Source organism: Stigmatopora nigra, chromosome 4, assembly GCF_051989575.1.
Source record: "Stigmatopora nigra isolate UIUO_SnigA chromosome 4, RoL_Snig_1.1, whole genome shotgun sequence".
Classification (NCBI taxonomy): domain Eukaryota; kingdom Metazoa; phylum Chordata; class Actinopteri; order Syngnathiformes; family Syngnathidae; genus Stigmatopora; species Stigmatopora nigra.
In genome coordinates this window covers 7,870,250-7,892,235 of record NC_135511.1, presented here as the reverse complement: position 1 = coordinate 7,892,235, position 21,986 = coordinate 7,870,250, and the positions used below count along the sequence as shown (strand labels likewise).

Sequence of the window (21,986 nt, the reverse complement as noted above, 5' to 3'; positions counted from 1 at the left end):
CTCGTCCTCTAATCTCACATCAGGATAAAATGTTGGATTTAATGAAATTGGACCTTTATTTTGCTATCATTGTGATTCACTTAGCAACTTCCTGTTCCGTTAGTATTTGTTACTTTGGGGTAGTATGCTTAACTTACAACCATAAGTCAAATTAAAATAAACCTCTGTTTGAAAATGAAAAATAAAAACATCAGTACTAATAAATATAATTAAAATAAATGTAAACAAATGGACATGCCTTTTGGGACACCTTATACCCAATCCAGTCTGTTTTCCATAGCTCATGAATTAAATGATCAATTCATCAGCAAGCTGTCCAGAGGATTCATACTGATCTCGATGGTTTGATTCAAGTGTGTCGATGGAGGAAGACATGGAAACAGACTAGCCACCCCTGCCCTATACGTTAGATGTATAGGTTGTGCACTTAAGGAAATGGAACGTGAAATTCCCTAGGAAATTGCCAGCAGGGGGCAGCATTGAGTTATTTTGTTTATTTATGACCTGCCCATTGGGAGTTCAAAATAATATTTGATAGCAATTTATTGAGAACCACCAAATTGCCACAAAAGCATTTAATAACTGGTCTTTTTGCATTTTGTCATTTTTCTTACAAAATTATGCTTTTCAGACTACAATAACAGACTATTGACAATACATGATTTTTTTTATATAATATATATGTATATATATAATCCTCTTTGATTAGTACATTATTATATCTTAAATTATACATTGCTTTCAGTACAATGATTATTATTATATTGACCTGACTGGCACCAGGACGCCAGCAATGTTCCTTTTTCAGCTCCTCCTCCTTTGTCCAACTGCAACTAATCTATTAGTCTCTTGAAAAACTTCAATTGGACATTAATACTTGACATAATTGAGCGAAACATGAAAATTGGGATCTGCTGGCAGCATTATAGGTTGGCAGCACATGCACAGACTGCAGCACTCAGCATTTATTTATAAACTAGTTTTTTTTCTTTTCTCATGAAACTTAATTAAGGGTGAAATACCAATGGATCAAAATACAAATAGCTGTAACTCAGGAAAGTGATTTGCAACTAAAGGGGTGGAAATTTTGTCGAGTGTGACATGGTTGCTTTGAGGCTAAGTGCACACAGAAACTGGTTGCAGTACATTAACCGTATGTGCTTGCATTGAGAGCAATTTGCGTGAGATGAGGAAAATTAAGAAACGGTACAGTAAAAGTGCGTGAACATTGTGGGATTTAACATGAAAAAAATTGAGCCAATTTATTCCCCCTTGCTGCACACAAGGCTGTAGAGTCATACTTTGTGGGGGGGGGGGGGGGGGGAAGCCAGCAAAATCGTCATGATCCTGTGCAAAACCAAAAATGAACTGGGTAGAAATGCAACAGAAACGGGGCGGCGTTGAGGTCATGCGCTGCAGTCCAATGAACTGCCTTCTCCAAACGGAGTGGAAATGGACAGGAGAAAGGTCGTTATAGCGAGGATCGAGTATGGCGTAAGGAGGGGGGTGGGGGTTGGGCGGGGTAAAGCAGTTTCAGTGAAGCAGTGCGACGCCTGGTTGCAGGTGAGGTTTCAGTTCAGAGACTCAAGAGCATCTTGCTTCAGTGAGGTTGAGCTACAGAGTTCGAATGGCGAGGACGGGAGGACGGTTCAGTCCTCTACATGGGGAAGCCGTAGGTGGGCTGAGTGGGGTAACCAGCAGCGTTGGCAGGGTAGTTGTAGCCCGGATACCCAGGTTGGGGTGTCACCGGAGCAGCAGAGCCGGTCAGCATCAGCTGCTGGCCTGAACATGCAAACAGAATTCAACTCAGTTTCATGTATACCGCACGAACAAGACATTGGTGATATTGCCACTCAGAGTTCAAATAGCATGAACATCGAATACTGTTTGTTAGTGGCCGTCAAAAGTCATAATTGAAGGTTTGACAAAGTGCAAAATGCAAAACTGATTTAGAACATGACTTGGCATTTCCAAATAAATCGTCATGGTAAGTTAAAATGAGCCAAAAATGACTTTTTCCATGTAAATTGATGGGAAAAAAACAACTTTTTCCGCATTTATAGTTTTGATACAAAAATGTGTATTTGATCGTTTGGTAAAAAGTAGTGTCATAATCTACAAAAGATTTGTAGTATTTGACAGCTGTGTATGCACAAGAATCGAGGTTGATAAACTGGTCCACTTACCAAACACCATCGCCTGACTTTCTGTCACCACTTCTTCACTCTCCCTCTGGCTTTCAGCAGTCTCCAGTTTGTCCACCTGTGGGCACCACAAAGCCATAATCAGTTTGGAATCCCTTTAAATACAACCAAAAGATACCAACTAAATAGTAAAATATAAATAATATTTTTTTTGCACAACATACAGTCCAAATGCACAGCAATCTGCATCCTCAATAATAAAACTAATATTCATTATTACCACATCTTTAAAAAAGGTAGAATTGGCATTTATAAAAAATAAATAAATAACATGGAACAACACACCATTTGGAGTTAGTTTTTAACCCAGCACAGCAGATTATTTGTTTTAAAATGGGATTAGAAATATAGTAAAACTCATTTGCATCAAGCATCTGACATTTTCCAAAACGCCAAGAATCGCTTGCTTTCTTCCCATTTGAGTGTCAATTATAACAAACACTTAGAAGCATCCCAGGGGTTAAAAAGTGAGTGTAAATTGTTAGGCCAAAACGCTCTAATTCTGCTCCTGAAAAGCTAAATAACAATGTGAAGGCTTTGGTTCCACACGTCAACAATAATATATACTGCACTTGAAAGTGAAAGACACCCAATCTCTGTAATATAAATACTCAAAAGCATTTTTCCCTATAAATGTTGATGCATATTTGCAATTGTGAATTTTTTGATTTGTGACTGAACTGGAACAAAAGCCAACACTTTCTATCATGACTAGTTTTATAGTTAATGCTATGTTACTATACTATCACAAATCAAAACAATTAAACAGCAGTTACAACAAGACCAGACAGGATACATAAAATATATAATAAAGTGGGCCAGAGACCGTCACCTTCGCCGCAAATTCATCAACCTGGAAAAAAGAAACCCAAAGTGGTGACCTCATATGACCACGTCGGGTCTACAGTTTGAAGTTTTTTTTTTTACAAAAGATACTAAAGACTACGTTACTGTGGGAAAGATTGCAATATTATATTAGCATTCCACATCGACACTGACATAATTGATGCCCCCATTTTTGTCTTTGTTTGTGAGTGAATTCAGTAGGATAAAACCTTGAGTGGATGCTCACATTTGACTGAATTTCTTCATTCATGATTTCATCGAATTATGTTGTATTTTTCCCATATTATTTCCAAATCCCAATTACTCACGAGTATCATAAAATTCTGCACATAAACGAACACTGCTGTGAGAAATTGAAAACAAACTACTGAACTATGCATGGGGTCTTGTATCGGTTTACACAACATCGCCACAAAACAAGTATAAAAAAATAAAAACCTCCAGTGTTTTCTTCTCAAGACATCTCAGTGATTACATTCCTAAAAAAACTTTTGTGAATGAAAAAAAAAAAGTGTACGATTGGAAAAAACAAGAGCAGGGCTGGCAAGAAATTACAATCAGCAGTTCAGGTATTTCAATAATCAGTGATCAGCCATGAAATTGGTATCGGTGCACCTGTAGAGGGCATTCACTTCCTGTATTTTTATGTGAAAATGATCTAAATGGCAGTTTGCAGACAATGAATAGACATGAATTAAGTACTAACCTTAGTGAGATTCTCCCTCATGACCTGGATGAAGTAGGGCATAGCAAAGTCAATGATGTCGTGCCTCCAGGCCAGCTCCAGTACCACGTCGGGGTGCAGCAGATCGTAAGAGGCGAATAGGCAAGCGGCAAAGCACTCCTTCTTCCCCTCCTCGAGGAACCACTGCAGCAAGGTCTCAGCGAGCTCCGCATCTTTCGACTCGGCGGCAAAAAGCATTGCGTCCTGGCAAAGACACGCTAATTAATCTGGAATACTTTAAGATTTCCTCATAACATGTTGCCCTAGTCTCACCTTGTAGAGTTTGTCCTTCTTGCAGAGTTCCACACTTTGTCTCCAGCGGTTGTTGCCCTTGTAAAGATAAGCAGCGATGCGTCGGAACTCAATTAACGGGTGTTTTTCTAATCTCTGGGCAAGGCCGATGGTGTCAAAATTGTCATAGGCATCAATGGATGCCCTCAGACCCTGTAGACAGATGGCGAAAATGCAATCCTTGTTATATCCGCACACAAATTGGTGAGGTAATTATATGGAGTTGAACTAGAGAAGGACTCTAAGACCTGGTAGTCCTCTTCTTCTGTCAACAGATTGTTAAGTGCCTCATTAATGAACTTGTTATTGTGATCCTGGACAGACCTCAGATATGGCTTGACTAGCTTCAATTGCTTCACCTGGTTGGGCAAGAGAAAGAAAGTAAAATTGCAAAAAACAAGAGCTTTTTTTGAGATTTGTTGGCAGGCAGATGACGGCGATAGAAATCTAATCCATTTAAACTGGGAGAACTGGCAGAAAATTCTCAGTTCAAATGGATTGGACGACCCCAGCAGTCAATGCCAGCCAATAATAATAATAATTATGCGTGATCCGTATTGATTACCTTAGTGAAATAGTTGACAGCTCTATTATGATCCAAGCGTGGAGACAAAATAGTCAACAGGTCGTTGAGTAGAAGAGGGTTGTACTCCAAGTAGAAGGAAAGAGACTTGTAGTACAACTCCACATTGGCTACCTAAAAAAAAAAAAAAAAAAGTCTTTAAATGGCTATTCAAGACAAAGAATCAATCAAAGTAACCACTCTAGAGTTTACCTTGGCAATAATGTCTTTGAAAGGGCCTTCTTTCCACGCGTCAGCGGGATGAGACATCATGGTGAGGATGGCATTGTCGTACTCCTCGTACTTATCAAAAAGGAAAACCAGTTCTCCCCATAAGTGTGACTGTTCTGCTGCACGCAGGACCTGGTGAGCAGAGAAAGAACATGATCTGTTTACACATTTAGTACAGCATCAAAGACCCTCTCTCTGTTCTAATGGCTTTAATGTTTTTATTAAAAATAACTGACAAGACTAGACGTCCAATCCATTTTGACTGGGATCCAGTCTAGTCATTTATGGTGAATTGGTTAACCAAAGTTGACTTGGATAGATTAAATCTGTTGCAATGTTGCAATTACAGTAATTTGGCAATAACATGCCAATTGTAGCGATCTGAATGGCATTGTTCACATTCCCACCTTTGGAATGTTGACTCTGGACCAGAAGAGCTCCAAGTGCTCCCTCATCTTCTGAGGCTTGAACTTGGAGTAAAGAATGGCCAACTCAGTGAACATGCCCATATGTGCCCGCTCCAGGCCTAGCGCCGCTTCTAGCATAGTGATCAGCTCCTCAAAGTAGCCACGGTTCTGGTAATAACTGATCAGGTCTTCCAGCTCGTCAGCGTGGATGACAATGTGGAGGCCGCAGATTTGGCCCAAACGGAATTCCTCGCCATCCACACATGCGAAACAAACCTGGAGACAAAAAAAAAATGAAAATGGAAGTTTGTTAGACCTGAAAGTAGTTTGCTTCTGGGTGTGTTAGTTACCTCCTTCCAAGTACGTGTGCTGTTGGCTTTCCTGGCGCTGTCCACAGCGGCCTGGTACTCTCCTAAGTGTACGAGCGTGGATGCGAGGCGAGCAAAGTTTGACACGTTGTTGTATAAGAGCTTAGCGGCCTCGTACATTTCTTCTTCGTAACATCTGTCACCCACCTGCGGATAATCAAATATTTTGCTAGTTATGGTGACGGTCTACCTTTGTAAAATTAGTAATCCTACCTGTTGGATGTGAGCGTTGTTGGGGCCGCTAATAAACTCCTCCAACTCAGCGAGACGGTTTGTCTTGGCCAAAGCAAAGATCAACTCTGTTTCCACGTATGATTCCCGTGCTTTCTTCCGAGCCATCTGGAGGAATTTCACCAAGTCTTCCCAGGTGTCTGCAAAGCAACGTTCAGAATGTATTAAACACAAAATTAAAACTGTACTACCCAGAAAATGAGAGTATCCTGACATGGTTATATTTTTGCAATTCAAATTAAAAGACGAATTTGAGTGTAAATCAATGTAATTCTAGGTTTAAAAAATGTCTGTTTTCATCTTTTAGGGAGAATTAGTAGTACTTTAGGGTGGTACTTTTTTGGCTGCCAATTCCAAATTTATCCTGTATGCTTCAGGTTTTATGCAATCGCAATTTGTGATATTCTTGTAGTAGTACTATTCTATCCAGCTATTTCAAACCAATTTAACTTTTCAGTCCTTTGCATTTTTAATTACCATTATTACCTATTGTTCCCATTGGGCTATTTTGTAAGTACTAGCTTCAATAATTTTGCATTGAACATAAACTTTTAAATCTTAATTAGGAAAAAATGAGCTTTCAAGGGAAAAAAAAGCAACAAAAATGACATCATTCGCATCAATAAAACAACTTTTTTTTTGCTAGCCAGTGTCATTAAGAGATGCTGAATAGCTGTTGAGTTGCTCTGACATTAAAAGTCTTACTGTTTTTGCTGGCTGCATTGACCACCTCCATATAGGCTGAGGGGTCCACTGCTTTGATATACGAGTCAATAGCCTCCTTGACCAAGTCTCTTTGCAGCTGAGCCCGGGCCAACTGGCTCCATACCGCAGGCTCGTCACACCGCTCAGCAAACTCATAGGCCCTATCTAAGTTTCCTATTTGTTCGATTAACACCTAAGAGAAAAGAGAGGGGTTCATCAAACAATGGGAAACATACATAATAAATGTGAGGGGGGAAAAGCAACGAAAGATCAGATGCAAGGACGTATTGATAGAGATGCTTCATTTAAAAGCTTTTTTTAACGAAGCACAAAAGCATTATCAATATTAAATTCGTGTAGGACCTGGATGGCGGACGTGTTGACATCAAACTTCTTAAAAATGGCAAAAGCCTCCTCAAAGAGTTCATTGCTGATGGCAATATTTGCAATATCCGGGGCGTCATAGTTGTCCAATTTATTGACGTACTCCATCACACGCGTGCGGTCCGCCTTGATGGCAGTCAAAATCAGCAGGTTCTGAAGGTTTCTGAGGAAACGCACAAGATTAAAAGATAATTCATCAAATAAATAATGATGGGTTAAGGAGGCCATGAAGTCATCTCAACCTGTGTTCACTAAAAACATTGTTATCGAGGACAATCTTCTCTAGGAGTTCAATCAACTCGTTGGGTAGGTCGGCAGTCATGAAGGCCTTGACAGTGACGGACACCTCCTCAGGGTCCTGGGTCTCTGATAATGCAGTTTGTACCACCTGAAATGATTACAACAAGCATAGTATCATGGCCGAATGTTAAGACCAACCATATGTATACATGTACATCTATGTGCATGTATGTATATTTATATACATGTATGTATTTGTATGTATATGGATATATATATATATATATATATATATCTTAGAAATAGATTTTTTTTCTTAAATTTGGTGAGCTAATAGTCAGGTGAACTCTCCTAACTCCATCACTTAAAATAAGTGAGAGAAAATAACCTGATCAATGAGTGGCCTCCTGTAAGGATTGTTCTCTTCCAATACATTGGCCCAAAGGTCTGGATCTTTGCGTCGAACCAAATATCGGGCCTCACTTTTAAATAAAGAATTCTCATTGCAGACCTGGAAAAACAAAAAGACATACAGATGAAACATATTTCCCCCAACTTTCAGTTAGATAAGACACTAGAATCAAACTAAATGAGTTGGTATGTATTGCATTGTATTTTTACGATCGTTACCTTGATGAGGTCCATGTCACACTGTCCTCTCTCATAAGCCACACAGGCCAAGTGAGGGTCTCGTTTCTCGCAGTAGCGTCCCACCACAGCACTGTCATAGAAAGTGTTCTCTTTTAGGAAACGTTCAGGTGTGTTGTTGCTGTCGATATAAATCTTGGCCAGAGCGTTGTGGGTGGCTGGTTCCTCACAGCCCTCCTGGATGCGTGACTCTAACCATGGCAACAGGAGTTTTAATCTGGATGAGGGGTGAAAGAAAAAAAATCAAGTCTGCAAATTCAACACATGATGGCAGTAGTGCGGGTTTTGTCATTGCCTCTGCCAGTAGGCGAAACCTATTGAAATATGTCTATATTTGTATGTTTATGCTCAAAATAAGTCAACAATGGATAAACAAACTTTACTAAATTTGCAGATTATGTATGTAAAATGAAAAGGGAGACATGTTTTGGTGTTCTGCAAACAGAACTTGGTTGGAAAAATGTGAAATAGGTGAGAAGCCCAATTTTTCTGAGCTAATTAAAGCCGATCAAACTCGTCGATTTTGGTGTTTGTCATCTAGACAGGTGAAATAGTAATGCTTTGTCAGAGTGTTCCTCTTGTTCATTCATTGTTCTAGCAAAGTGTACTTTTACTACTATACAACCATAGGTGCTGATTTCTGACCTGTTTCTTTTCTCCACTTCCTCCACAAGCTCATCAGTAGAAAACTGCCCTCTGACCACCATGATCAAGTTCTTAATGACATCTTCCGTACAGTCCACATCCAGCAGGCCTCCTATCACTACTGGTAATCGACTTGGGTTAACCTAAAAAAAAAAAAAAACATGACATGATATCAGAAATTGCTGAACTTTTGCAGCCTGGGACTGGCTTGGACTGTGTGAGTGCCTTACTTTTTGAACATATATTTCAATGTATTTCTGTAGAGTGTTGCGGTAGAGGTACAGTACCAAGTCGTGGACAAAGTCAAAGCGGTCACAGACAATAATGAGAGGAAGCTGGTCTGTCAACTTGGCTTCCTAGCATTGGATTAAACATGGAGTTCCGTTTTGAATAATACATGACATTTATTGTTGTGAGATACAATAATAAAAAAGTAATGTTTCACCTTGAGGAAATTTTTAACCCTTTCCGCATCGTAACAATTGCTCTCTCTGCAGATCCTCTCAACTTCTTTGATCTGTCCAGTCTTGCAAGCTGCCTGGATGTACTTGAAGTGAACATCAGGCTCTTGGCTGAAATTCACAATCGAGCCCAGGAAGTAAAACAAGCCTTGAATAAAAAGAGAGGCGGAAATTATGACCTGGGAAGCCCTGGCTCTGGATGCAGATACACAGACTATTCTGGGAAACCTACCCTCGTAACTCTTGAATGACTCAAAGAGTTCCATAAGAGCTTGAGTCCCCAGCTGCTCATGATATTTGGACGCTACCTGCACACAGAGTTGCAGGTTCTGCCTGATGTTAGCTGACAGCATGGCTCTTAAACACTCCAACGAGTCCTCGACTGACAAGGAGCCAAAGAAGTTTAGTAGCCACTGTAAAGAAAATCAGAAAAAGAGGCAGCTCATGAGACCATTGGATAACTTTACACATCATCTAAAAGAAAGGAAGCCAAAAAACACTTCAGGAAGGGCACCTCAGGGTTGAGCAGATGTGTGTGCACCACAGCACGCTTGATATCGTAAAGGTCAGTGTAGTGCTCCAGAGCTCTCTGCAGAAGGCCTGCCTTCTCACACAACTGAGCAACATGGGCACGATCGTAGTGTGTGAACATCTGGTTCCCCAAAATGGCATCTGCCACCTAAGAAGGCAAAGGTTATCTCACACATTGTCAAACAGATGACCAAGCATTAAAATGTAGTGTCTGATTGATCACCTGTGGAGCGTGGATGAGGTTCATCTCAAGGAGACGTGTCTGCAAGTGTCCTTCAGCTGGCCGGTTGTTTTTTAAGGCATCCAATAGGAAGGATGTGCACTGCTGGATCAGGCTGCCTTCCATGAACACATCCACAATCTACAATGAGAAAGCAGCATTAGTTAGAAACTGTAACCAGATATCACACGCTGTATATTAGGAACTAGGGCTGGGTGAAAAACCTCTTTTACTGAGTCAGTGAATTCTTTGAATAACTGCCACATCTGGAATAATATACATGGGTGCTCCCACAATGGCTACACTGAGGGTGTGTGAAGAAAATTGTGCAGATGTGCTCCCAAAAAAGGTAGGAGGGTCATTTCAGATTTGGAGGACTTTCTTTGTTCCAGAAACTCTACAAATTTTAAATAATCCAAAAGACAAATGACCAAAACATGGCATTTCTGAGAATAATTTGCTTGTAAAAATACAATCCACAAAAGCAGCTAAAGGAATGCTTGAAAATATTCTTTAGAAAATATACCATTGATCTGTAAATTCAGCTAATCAAGGCTTTTGCAATGTATTGCAGTTGATTACTTATCAGTCATTGCTATGGAGCAGAAAACCAGATAAATGAAGGTTTTTCTCCCCCAATAATTTGAAGCCAACATGTTAATGGTTGAAAACTATTTGCATGGATGATGAGACGATGTTACCTGGTTGATGTTGGCCAGCGGTTCTTCATCCTGGACCAGCATCTGGGCAAATTGCAGTCCCTGGTCCGGATTAACACGCATCACATTCCTCAGCAAGAGGACCCAATCAGGGGTGTAGCCAACCTAGGAGGTTCCAATTCAAATATTGAATGAATAACAGAGTTAGGGTGATTGATTTCAAATAATAATAGCCCCAGTGTAATGTGCAAAATTCCAGACAACAGAAGTGGTAAATACTTTACCTTTTTGGCATATAAGACAATCTTTTGGAACTGCCCAGTCTCCGCAAAGCACTGGATGACTTTGTTGGGAACATTAGCTCTGAGGTAAACACTAAGAGCGAGGGTTGGGTCACAAGCTTTCACCAGATCCCCCAGCTCTTCTGAGCACTCCAGCTACAAAACAGACATGTAGGACAACATTTAAGACACTACAACCACTACCAGGGCATTTTCGTGTGGCAAAATGCAGAAAAGAAGAGTAGCAGATATTTTATTTTATTAGATATGACAACCTTTGTGCAAGTGAAGTCTTACCTTGTCCTCTTTTAGCCACTTCTCCAGCAGTTGCTTGCGGCCTTGCTGCAGGACTGGCCTGCACAACTCCAAGGATTCGAATTTGTTTAGTTGGCCCTGGTCCAACAGAATACCAAAGTACTGCAAGAGTGGAGATGCCTGGCCTGGTTGGGCTGGGACACTCTGAAACTTGCGGATGGTCTCGGTAGTTCGTAGAACGCCCTGATTGAGGCGTTGAATTAAAGAACAAATCATGGGGAAAGACAGAAGAAAAGGTTTTTTTCGTTTTTTTTTTTTAACAATTAATTAGCATGAAATTTAAGAGTGAAGATTTTTAATTAGACACAGCAGTCAAACACAAAGCATTGCCCGACCTTGGGTGCAGACGAAGCAACCTTTGCCGCCTCCGAATAACTTCCCTGGGCAAACAGTGTATTGAACTTTCTGGCAAAAAGTTCCTCAGCACCGGCAAGGTTTGATCTCACGGCCATTCTTAAAGCAAGGTCAGAATTCTGAAGGACATTTGTTGCGTAGTTAACAATGTTTTCTTCTTCAACACACACTGACAAGACCTAGAAGGAAAAAAGTGGAATCAATACACAGCGTGCGTGGCCAAATGCGTTTTGTGAACATTTGCTTGTTTTCCTCACACCTGTCCCTTTTTGTTGACTCCAATGATTCCTGAGCTGGATTCATGAGGCGATGTGACAAAAATGGTTTCAGCGCTGATTCTGTTCATGTAAATGCACACTCCTGACTCCAGGTCGTAGAGGTGAACGTAACCGTACTTGGTGATTAAATATATGACACCGTGTTTACTTCCAATCTGTAGGAAATGAAAAAAAAGACTTTCAGATCACCCAAATCCTACTTTCTGAATTGCAGGGGGTCCTCGACATACCTGCATGGCTACAGGAAAGTCTGTCTGGGCCTCTGGAGGGAAAAACACATCCACTGCTTTCTTTGTAAATGGCTGGTTTCCTGCAGATGGCTGACCCACTTCAATGATGTGAAGCTGGATGAATTTTCAATATATTCCAAAAAATTAGACCACAAATGTACAAAAAACATTGCCCGATTACAAACAGTAGTATGTTCTTTATGAGGAGGATTAACCCATATCAACCTCTCACCTTCCCACCCGCCTGTGATCTCACAGCGAAGCAGAAAAGGGTGGATGAATTGGCATTCCCTTCAACTTTGAACTCCCCAAATGCAGCAGCGTGACCTTCGATAGGCTGAGACACTTTTCTTTCCACGGAATACAGCTGCATAGCCCCAACCACCCGGTTTTGCTGCAAAAAAACAAACAGATAAAAGCGTCAATATAATCTGAACATTTTCTGCTTTGCATGGGCCTTGACTTATGAATTGGATACATTCCTCGACTAGACGCATAGCTCTGAATATTTGTCCTAAAAAACATTTCCCCCAAAAAAGTAATGTCAATAATCTGTAGAGAAAAAAAAGAGGGGAAGGGTTTGAATAATAAAAGTCTAAAAAGAAAACAGCAACAACTCGATATCATTTACCTTTGCCATTCCCACAACTTCTGTCTAAACTTTGTTTGTGTAGCTCACTTACTTCCGGCTACCTAAATCCAAGCAATATGGCCATGTTTTTCATTCGCTCGCTTCTTAACTTACCTCCCTTTTCCTTCAAGGACGTCAAGTCGTATCATTAAAGCAAATTCCTTCATGCCCGTTTCCAAGAAAGTCAAAGGCTATAAGCGGTACTTAGGGCTGGGCGATATGGAAAAAAAAGTCATATCCTGATATATATGGCTGTATATCTACAAACGACACATAAAACCATATTTTCCTTGCAAGGTGTGAGCAAAGGTTCAGTCCAGGTCAAAGCAAAATATGGGATAGGCCTTCTTTGTGTCTAATTAAATTTGTCTCTCACAAATTACACACCCTACGCCACACTACTATCACCTAATATAATACAATTTAAGTTAGAACTACAACTGGGAAATGAAGAAAATTTGATTAAGATTGCAGGTTGGACAATGCTGCTCTGCTTTTTTGTCCAATGGACTTTTCTGAATGACAAATAATAATAAAGTTGGTACCTGTGCAGAAATCCCAATCAACAGCAGCCACTTCTGTTGTTCGTCAGTTCTGTAGTTAATAATTTGACATCCAGCCAGACTGGCGTGCCGATCGAATACTTTGTTTGGTTGGGAATCCCCCTCCATACTCCAGTGATAGACAGCTGTGTCCGTCACCAAAGCAACAGTATTTACCGATATCCACTTCCAAAACATGACCTCGTCCGTCATAGAGTGAGCCTTCATCTTGCTTTTCATCTCAATGTTAAAGATCTGCAGCGTCTTAGCAGCTGTGGGCAGGAAGAGTGTTACTAATCAGGCCGCAAATACAATTTGTACATGATTCATTTTTAAGATTTATTTTGTAGAACATGCAAGTTTAAAGAATGGTGAAGATAGGTACATTTACAACAGTTTACCGTTTAGGAACGGTAGTTATGTAATGAATGGGATATCCCAACAAATTCCATTGAAAGTGATTTGACCCACAATACAGGTAAAGTCATGTATGTTTCACTAGTATTCTGGCACTGGTCCTAGTCTAGACTACATCTGATAATTGCATTGCACAAAGTCACACGAGCGGAACAGAAGCATTCTTGCTAACACAAGTCGAGTTCCCAAAAATGATTAGTTCCAGAAGGTTAAGTTGAGGCAATGTACAGTGCAGATGGGTTGATTTGCATGTGATTCTTAAACAGTTGACTGCCGAATAATTGATAGAAAGCCAAAATACTTCTCTGAAGTAAAGAAAGGTATTTTGGAAGCTTTAATGCAGGAGCCTACTGTATCGTCACAATAGAGCACCAGACGGGCAGGGAGATAAATAGCAACTTACCATCTGAGAAATGACAGAAAGCCGGGGAGAGAAAGCAAACAAAAAAAAAAATCAGACAGGTTAGAAGGAGCAAACAGATGAAAAGGGAGAAGGTAAACCAAAACATAGTATGCTCAGAGAAGGAGAAGCATTGTAAGCAAATCATTCTGATTAGTGCTAGTGTTTGCGCTGTGTAGCACATAATCAATTTGCAAAACCAATGACGGTTGAACAACCGTCCATACTAAACTGAATGCACTCCGTGTCCAACTCGATTTAGTCCCCGACATTAATGACATTAGAAAATGACAGCATTAGCCGTGGCATGACTGGCATTCCTACTTCAATGTGCGCAGATTAATCCGTGTCAACAAAATCTAAATTCATTTTATGAGTAACGTGTAGTGATTTGGACTAATAAAAAAACAACTATCTTGTTCTTGGTTTGAGCACAGAGTGCCAAAAGTATTTTTTCTGAGCCTGTCACATCGAAAGGAAATCAGTGACGCTTACCTTTCAAGGCAATGACCTTGCTGGTGGGATTCATGATAGCGCTGTCAGCTGAAATGGGACGTCGAATTAGGTTGGTGGGGTCAGACATGTCCACGATGACAACCTGGTTCTGCTCGCCCACTTTTTCCCTGATGCAGATGAACTTGTCTGACTCCATGGTCAGATAGCTGAAGCCAATATTGGCAGGGTTCACGCCCAGGTTCTGCAACTAAAAGAGAAAAGCATCCGTTTAGGCCATGCTTTAATTACAAAAACTTACAAAGCATAATTAATTGCTGGCTCAATATCTCTGCTGTTTTCAGATTGAGGGTTCGCCCCTGCCTTTCTGTATGTGGTCTTCATGGTCTCCCCTTTTCCCAGTGTGATTGGAATTACTCCCAGAAGCCAAAATATTAGATTGCGCTCAGTACGATAGCCATGAGCAAAAATATTGCATCTCTCTACCACGCGATTGTGATTACAACTCGAAAATGTCATTTGTGTATACCGTATTTGCCGCACCATAAGTAGTAATTAAAAGACTTTAAATTTTCTGTGCCTTATAAACTGATGCGTCTTATATAATGGATCAATATTGGTATGAAATCTCTTCAGCACAGCTCCATCTATTTGAGTAGAACACATCTAACGACAATTAACTATCACGACTACTAGATTAGATCAAATTAGAACATTATTTCATCCCGTATTCAGGAAATTTCGTGGTTGCAGTAGCAAGACAGACAAGACATTGTAGAAGTAGGTAAAAAAAACTGGAGCCACGCACAGGTGCGCCTTATATATGAAACAAATTTTAAGATCTGTAAGATAGTGTGTCTTACAGTGCGGAAAATACACTAAATGGTTAAGTAACTGCTAATGCATTTTTCCTCATTTATAAATGATTTTAGACAAAAAAATATTTGGTACAGCACAAGCATGCTGAATGGACAAATATTAAAAAAATATATAAGTAAATATCCAGGTTAACAACCCAAAATGACGTGTGGAATAGCCAATAAAATACTGTGTTCTCAACTCTCAGGCTCAGAACACGATTGATGAATGGAAGAATATTAATCTGTCATACAGCATAATTGAGGAGTACTTATTGTGCATTGCGGGAGCACAAGTACAAGGCGCATTGAAAAGCCAAGAAGAAGACCTGAGGGAGGATTTCAGCCATATGCTGCATCTCACTTTGATTGCCAAAACTATCTGTGGGAGGACCAGGGAGGCAATAAAGATAGCGGATGAAAAGAACAGCATGAGGTGCTGGTAAGAATGATGAAGGGGTACTTTCAAGGGGACCAGCAAGAAGAAAAGAATTCAGGGTGTTAAATTCCATTAAAACATTTCTTTGGTAACCAAACTGTTTTGGGTGGAGGGAATGACTCACCGCCACCCTCCACATCCTCCAAACCAAAAAAAAAAAATGTTAAAAATGTTAAAAAAATCACAGCTCAGCTCCAGCAGCCTGTTGCAAGTGACCCACCCTCACACATGCATACACACGTTGGAACTTCCCACTTCAGCAGCTGCGTTTACCAAACCTCAGCACTTAACATTACAATAATTTAAGAGATGACACAACATTAACCGTATATGATGAGTCACCGGACAGATTGGGTGGATGCGCTTCCGAGACGATCGACTGCGAAAGATATTAAACATGAGAGCTACTGAAACAAAAACATAAGAGATCTGGAATAGTACCAGAAAGGAACACTATTAAAAAAAATAGGCCCAACTCACAAATCCAGTGGTTCCGAGTTAAAACATACTTTGGATGGGGAAATTGAACCGTAAGGAATTGGAAGTGTAGAGTAGTCAGTTTCCACAGTAGGGCTCAGCCAAGTACATTAGCAAGACAAAAAAAATGTGTTCAGATTCAGGGAATTTCTTTTTGTTTCATTGTTTGATTTGTAAGTAGAAAATAATTTGAGGGGCGATTTCATGTGTGAGTGCTCAATGGCGCAATTTGAAGTGCAAATTGGTGTATGAATGAATTTCCACACATCTGGGATTGAGTTCGGTGACTGGACTGGACACAGACGCTCTTTAACGTTGCAGTTCACAGGCGCGTCTTGTTATACAGGAGTATGATGAAATCAACATTTCCGCCACATCCTGAGAAGCAAATCTTGATGCAATTTGTTGACCTATTCTGTATATCACATTCAATGGATTGACACATGGACTCAGTTCCACCAGTAGTCACGGCAAAGTGGAGTTTTGCAGCCGCAAGGCCAGCAGTTGGTTTGGGTGGTGCTCAAATTGACACGGGCGGTTTGAAGCCACAGGACAGTTTCGAGCAAATACAGCCAGGAGCAAAGCCACATTAACCTCAGTTGACTGTCATGTCAGCAAGGCTTTTCACAGATGCTATCAACTGTTTGATAGTCATAGTGATCTATGTTTGCACTCAATCACTGCTTTTCTGCATCGTACCGAGCCATCTATCTACTTTACTTCCTGGCCACAGCTGTATCCAATCACACTTGACTGAAGGGTGACTGTTCTTGTGAAGTAGACAAACTCTGTTTTGACTCTAGGAATCAAATTATTTCAGTAATTTGATCAATCATTTCAGCCCTAACATCTCAAATTTCTATTTTTGGGATTGGTTCTTTTTGGCATTATATTTCAGTAATGTTAATTGTCTTTACTTGGCACTTTTTGTGTTAGGGTTTGGAAGAGGACAAAGTATAGGGCTCCTCAGATAACAGTTTTCCAACAAAACAACACGGTGTTAAGCAAGAAGAAAAGACACAGAGTAGTACATCACAGCACTTTATGGCCCGTCTAGCCATCATGAACCCCCACCCAAAAGTCAGAAATAATAGCATATACAAGACCTGCAGAGAAAATGGTTAAAGCAAACAGTCTTTAAGTATAAGCGATGATCATGTCAAAGATGGTTGCTCAAAGAATCTAAATTTGCAAATCAGGAAATGGAGGAAATCATGTTTAAACATAAAACAAAACGATGCACTCCTAAACTTGGACAAGTATTTCAGACAGATTTAACATCAGTCAACTTTGCCAACTTCCTGTAAACAATGTCTTTTTTTTTTCATAAAAATGAAATTGTATTTCTTTTCAAATTCCTGAACTTGAACCAAAAGATTACAATTCCTTTAACAACATGAGGACCAAAGTCCCCAGTTTGAAATTCCAAGCATTTTTCACTCCGCTGGAGCCAAATTTGTTCACGGAGTGGCTGACTGCCAGGACAGGATATCTTACTGTTGCTTTCTCTCAAGCCCAAGAATACACAAAGTTGTAAGCTATTTGAACAGATAACCTCAACATTGCCAAGTCCTGTTGCACCTCCATCATTGAAGAGAGAAGGCTGCTAACTCTTTAACCATTTGTACTTTTGACTGGGAAAAGTGGGGGTGATGACCAGAGAAAGGGGGCGGGGAGACAAAGGAAGGTGAGGGGGTTGTGCTTATTCTAGTAAAGGGCCATTTCACTGCCTTCTGTTACCATAACAACAAGCTGTCGATGATGGGAGGTGGAGGGGATACATCACGAAGTTTTTCGGCAGTGAGTTGCCAATCAGAGGAGCTGCTTTGGGACATCGTGGTAGAAATAGTTGCTTCACAGACAAGCAGATAACTGTCTGTTTCTCATTCTCTACCCCAGACTGTTTAAAAGGGCCATTTTTTTGTCTGGTTTCTGTGAGAATGTCAAAAGAAGAACACTGAGCCTTTTCTGACTGCCGGCTTTTGTTTTCGTACTATGGAAATGAACTGAAAGATTGCTAATGAAGTTCCAACACAAAACCTAGTATTGTCCAATGGTTGACTTTTTGAGACCATTTCTAACTTTATTGTAACAAATATATACCCTATTTTGTGGACTATAAATGACGTTTTTTTCATATATTTCCTGATACTCAGGGGTGACTAATATATGCTAAAATATACATTTTTATGGCACCAGAAAGGTTATAATGACCAACCATTTAGTAAACATTATCAACCAATCACGAGAAAGCGGCCTTGGCTCCTGATTAGAACTGTTAGCGCACTTACAGAAGAATCTTTCCAAATACAGAAGTACCTTTACTTATGAATACCTCTAAATACATAGTCATAATGGTCCGTGAAGCAATACGAAGTTTTTTTTGGTATTATGAGGAAGAAAATATGGAGCTCGGTATAAATTATTTTTGAACTAAATAACACAAATACACATTCTAAGCATAAGCTCCTATAAAGGTGCACAATACTCTGGGAAAGGCTTACATGGACTTGGCTGAGTTTCTAGTTATTTGCTGTGCTGAGGCGACAGATGGCAATTAATAACTAATCAGGATAAACAGAGAACATAAAAATGCGGAACTCCCCTAGGTTATCCTAGTCAGAGGATACAAGGACATGACCTTGCAACTTACAGGCTGGGTGAAAGCTTTAGACACAAAGTGTCAGAATTGCATAAGAATACACACTGTATGTAACTACTTGCCTCACAGTTTTCAGATCAAGGATTCAAACCCGAGATTTTGGGATTGAAAGTTCAGACCTTCCTGTTTGCATTTCGCATGTCCTACTCGGGGGTTGGGTGGGTTTTCTCCAGGTACTCCAGTTTCATCACACATCCCAACAACAACATTAAGGCTGGTTTAAGACTATCAACTGCCTCTAACTATGAGCCTGTGAGTGGTTGGTTGTCCGTCTGATTCAGGGTGTTGCACCCCCTGGTGCCTGCCGTTGGCTGTGATCGGCTCCAGCACCCCCCACAACAATTGTGAGGACAAGGAAAGGCTTCAATTAGGAAATGTCTCCGGATACGAAAGAAATTACCATCACTAAATGGGAAATCTAAAACATTCAAACATTCTCTTGGCTCATCCTTGTATTTTATTTTGAAATGATCATGATAGCGTTGCTCTCCCAACACGCTGGTCTCCCATTGGCTAGGAGGGAGCTATATGATGCCAACAGGGGATGGCATGCTCAAGGCGTACACAAGAGCCAGCCCAAGTGGGGTAGCGACCATCAAATCCGACAGGGGGTTACACACTGATTCATTCATCTTGCGCGGATTGGGGGGGGGGGGGTGTAGCCTATCCAAGCTACCAGGGGCCAGTGGGTGGGCTTGTCGCTTTTTGAGAGATGGGAGGAAACCAGAGTACCCGGAGAAAACCCCTACACGCCAATGGAAAACACGCAAACTCCACAGAGAAAGGCCGAAGCTCAGGCTACAACCCGAACCATCCATTGTGAATTTGAATGTTGTCAAGGATGACAGTGGCTGATGCTATATGTATTGTCATGAGTAGCAAGAGAATGCACATTCATAGAAGAGCTACTGTAATATCTGCAGCAAGTCCACAGTCCACACAGGGACTCAGTTTCAACACACACAGACATTGTTCTTTCATTCGCTCATCTTTGTTGACATCAGAAGCGCCAATCACTGAGGCCACATTCACAGCTAGATACTTTGTCTTTTAAAACCGCAAGTTGTCTACAATTTTTTTATTCATACTTGGCTCTGTAATTCTTTACAAAAGGAAACTAGGCTTTAGCAAAGGGATCATATATCATTGGAATCTATCATTCTATTTGCTATGCTTATCAGGATGATCTACTATCATTCACAAAACACATGGGTGGAAAAGCATACACATAGAGCATACAAGTAAATGAACAGTTCGGGCAATTTTGAAAGTCTTATAAACCCGTTTTGGGGAACCTGCTTAAAAATCACACAGGCCAAAGGAGAACATGCAAGCTTAAATGGGAGACTTGGAACCAAGTTGAACTCTGAACTGAAATAAGAGGCAGACACACTAGACTTTCCTCCACCATTTTGCCTCCCCAAACAAGACCAACAAAAGGACATATACACTAGTCACACTCACTATTTAGTTTGCTTGGAAACTTGGAAGTTTGTTGCCTTAGAGTAGAGTAAAAAGGATGGAGCACAGTTGTATCCTAACCTTGGCAGCTAAAGGATTGCCATTGAATAATCAAATTGGAGTAAAAGGGCCCCAATCCAATTGAACAGGACGTTTTCAGTTCCAACATATTAAATGTCTAAAACAAGGTTAATGGCACTGAATGAGTTCATTGAATATTTTTAAACCATCTGAAAAAAAAACTTAAATATGATGCAGTGAAAGTTTTTAGAGGTTGTGAATTAAATATCAAATCGTAAACCAGGGATGATTAATTTTTTTCCCTGCAAAATCTACTTTTCAAGGGGTTACCCTTCCATGATCCACCTTTTTTTTTACAGGCCAGTCTCAAAGCTCAGCAATTATTTATGTTGATATCCCTCACTTATCACATTTATGGGAGCGGCAGGGAATGGGGATGAAAATCCACTTTCAATTCATGCTCAAGTTTAGTGTTCCTTGGCGATCTACAAATGGTTCCTTGGTGAGCCACTGGTAGATCGCCATCTACGTAACGGGCATCCATGTCGTGTATTGCATTTTAACACTGATTAGTGTCATAATGGCAGGCTATCTCCAACAAGCCTTCTATTTTCTTAGTCACTCTCCTAAAAAAGGTACGCCTTTTTGAGTGTGGAGGTTCCACATCTCCTCGAGATGTTGCTGCTGCTGTGGGGCATGCCAACATGGAGCCAGCCGCAGAGATTTGAGGACCACTCAGTGGAAATTCCAAGGAGCCGATCTGCAGGTTCCACTGCAGTGCAAAGTGACAAAATACTGCAAAGGACGGCACGGGCGTGGGATGAAGCGACACTTACTTTTTTTCCATTAGGATTGAAGCAGCAGGTAAAATGACTAGTACACGCACTGTGTTCAATTTTGTCCAAGTCATCCTCCGGCTAATCCAGGCCCTGTGGCTATATTGAGCAACAGCCCGCAGCTCTGCTTTCACATTCCCATTTAAATGCGACATGTGCCGCCCGTGTGCAGACACAAGGGCGAGGGACTGCGCCAGAGAGGACGGGCGATCTACGCTGTTTTTACGGGGCGAGATTCAGGTCTTACCTGCAGATGTTCCTGGAAGCGGATGGGAAGTATCTGTGCCATTTCGAGACCGATTTCCAACAAAAGGCTCCTTGCAGAAAGGAAAGGGGAAAGGGGGCAGCCAGGGAGGAATTGGAGGAGGCGATTTGGGTCAGGAACCGCTCCCAAGCTTCCGCAAAAAGTAGGATTTGAGAGCGTGAAGAAAACGGGGAGACGTCTGAGTCTCACCCTCACACGGCGACTGCGGCTCCCATTTAGTGTCGTCGTCCCCCCTCCCTTACCCACTCCAGTCAATCGTCAAAGCAGACGCACCTCCGCCGAGAAAACTAGTTCACGTTGACGCTCAAGACTCTGATACAACCGCTCTTTTGCGTGAACGCAGAATAAACACATGCTTTCGGGGCAGGTCCGAAATAGAAATCCAAGCCAGGACGGAGTTGTGGGTGAGACGATGCAGTCTGTGGAGGGTATTTTCTCACGGCTGTCAAAATCAAGAAGGTCAGACGTGTAGTGTGTACCCCTCCGCCGAAGTCCTCCTCGGTCTCCTCCTCAATATCCCATTTCCAACTTTGCCCCACCTTTCCATCACACGTAATTTAACAAGCACTCATTATAAGTCACTTCAATCGTTCTACAATTTCCCAGTGAATTCAAAATTCACTGGCTTTTATTTATTAATTGACATCAGTTCATTTATTTGTTTAGTTTGTTTTTTTCTTATTCATTCATTCATTTGTTCATTCGTTCGT

The 21,986-nt window shown here is 40.9% G+C and overlaps 1 protein-coding gene across 1 annotated transcript; it reads right to left on the bottom strand.

Annotated features, from left to right (window-relative positions):
• Positions 1-1,490: 1,490 nt before the first annotated feature.
• cltcl1 (clathrin, heavy chain-like 1) lies at positions 1,491-21,736 on the bottom strand. The gene is made up of 31 exons (XM_077714697.1): positions 21,259-21,736; positions 14,301-14,508; positions 12,992-13,260; positions 12,048-12,209; positions 11,816-11,929; positions 11,567-11,740; positions 11,289-11,486; positions 10,936-11,136; positions 10,642-10,794; positions 10,400-10,522; positions 9,702-9,839; positions 9,462-9,626; positions 9,180-9,360; positions 8,932-9,095; positions 8,717-8,842; positions 8,487-8,629; positions 7,824-8,058; positions 7,582-7,704; positions 7,196-7,341; positions 6,933-7,116; positions 6,570-6,762; positions 5,847-6,004; positions 5,616-5,780; positions 5,266-5,541; positions 4,841-4,990; positions 4,631-4,762; positions 4,314-4,424; positions 4,048-4,218; positions 3,757-3,978; positions 2,187-2,262; positions 1,491-1,782 (listed from the first exon to the last, which is right to left on the bottom strand). Exons 1-31 carry the CDS (start codon positions 21,298-21,300, stop codon positions 1,658-1,660), a joined length of 5,028 nt encoding a protein of 1,675 aa, XP_077570823.1. The 5' UTR covers positions 21,301-21,736; the 3' UTR covers positions 1,491-1,657.
• Between the last annotated feature and the right edge of the window lie 250 nt (positions 21,737-21,986).

Bases quoted from the DNA above. Each gene is read 5' to 3' on its own strand.
- cltcl1 (XM_077714697.1), bottom strand. From the start codon at position 21,300: ATGGCACAGATACTTCCCATCCGCTTCCAGGAACATCTGCAG. The intron at 10,795-10,935 runs GTAAGACTTCAC...TCTGTTTTGTAG, and splicing joins AGTGGCTAAAAGAGGACAAG to CTGGAGTGCTCAGAAGAGCT. The intron at 5,781-5,846 runs GTAGGATTACTA...GATTATCCGCAG, and splicing joins ACAACGCTCACATCCAACAG to GTGGGTGACAGATGTTACGA.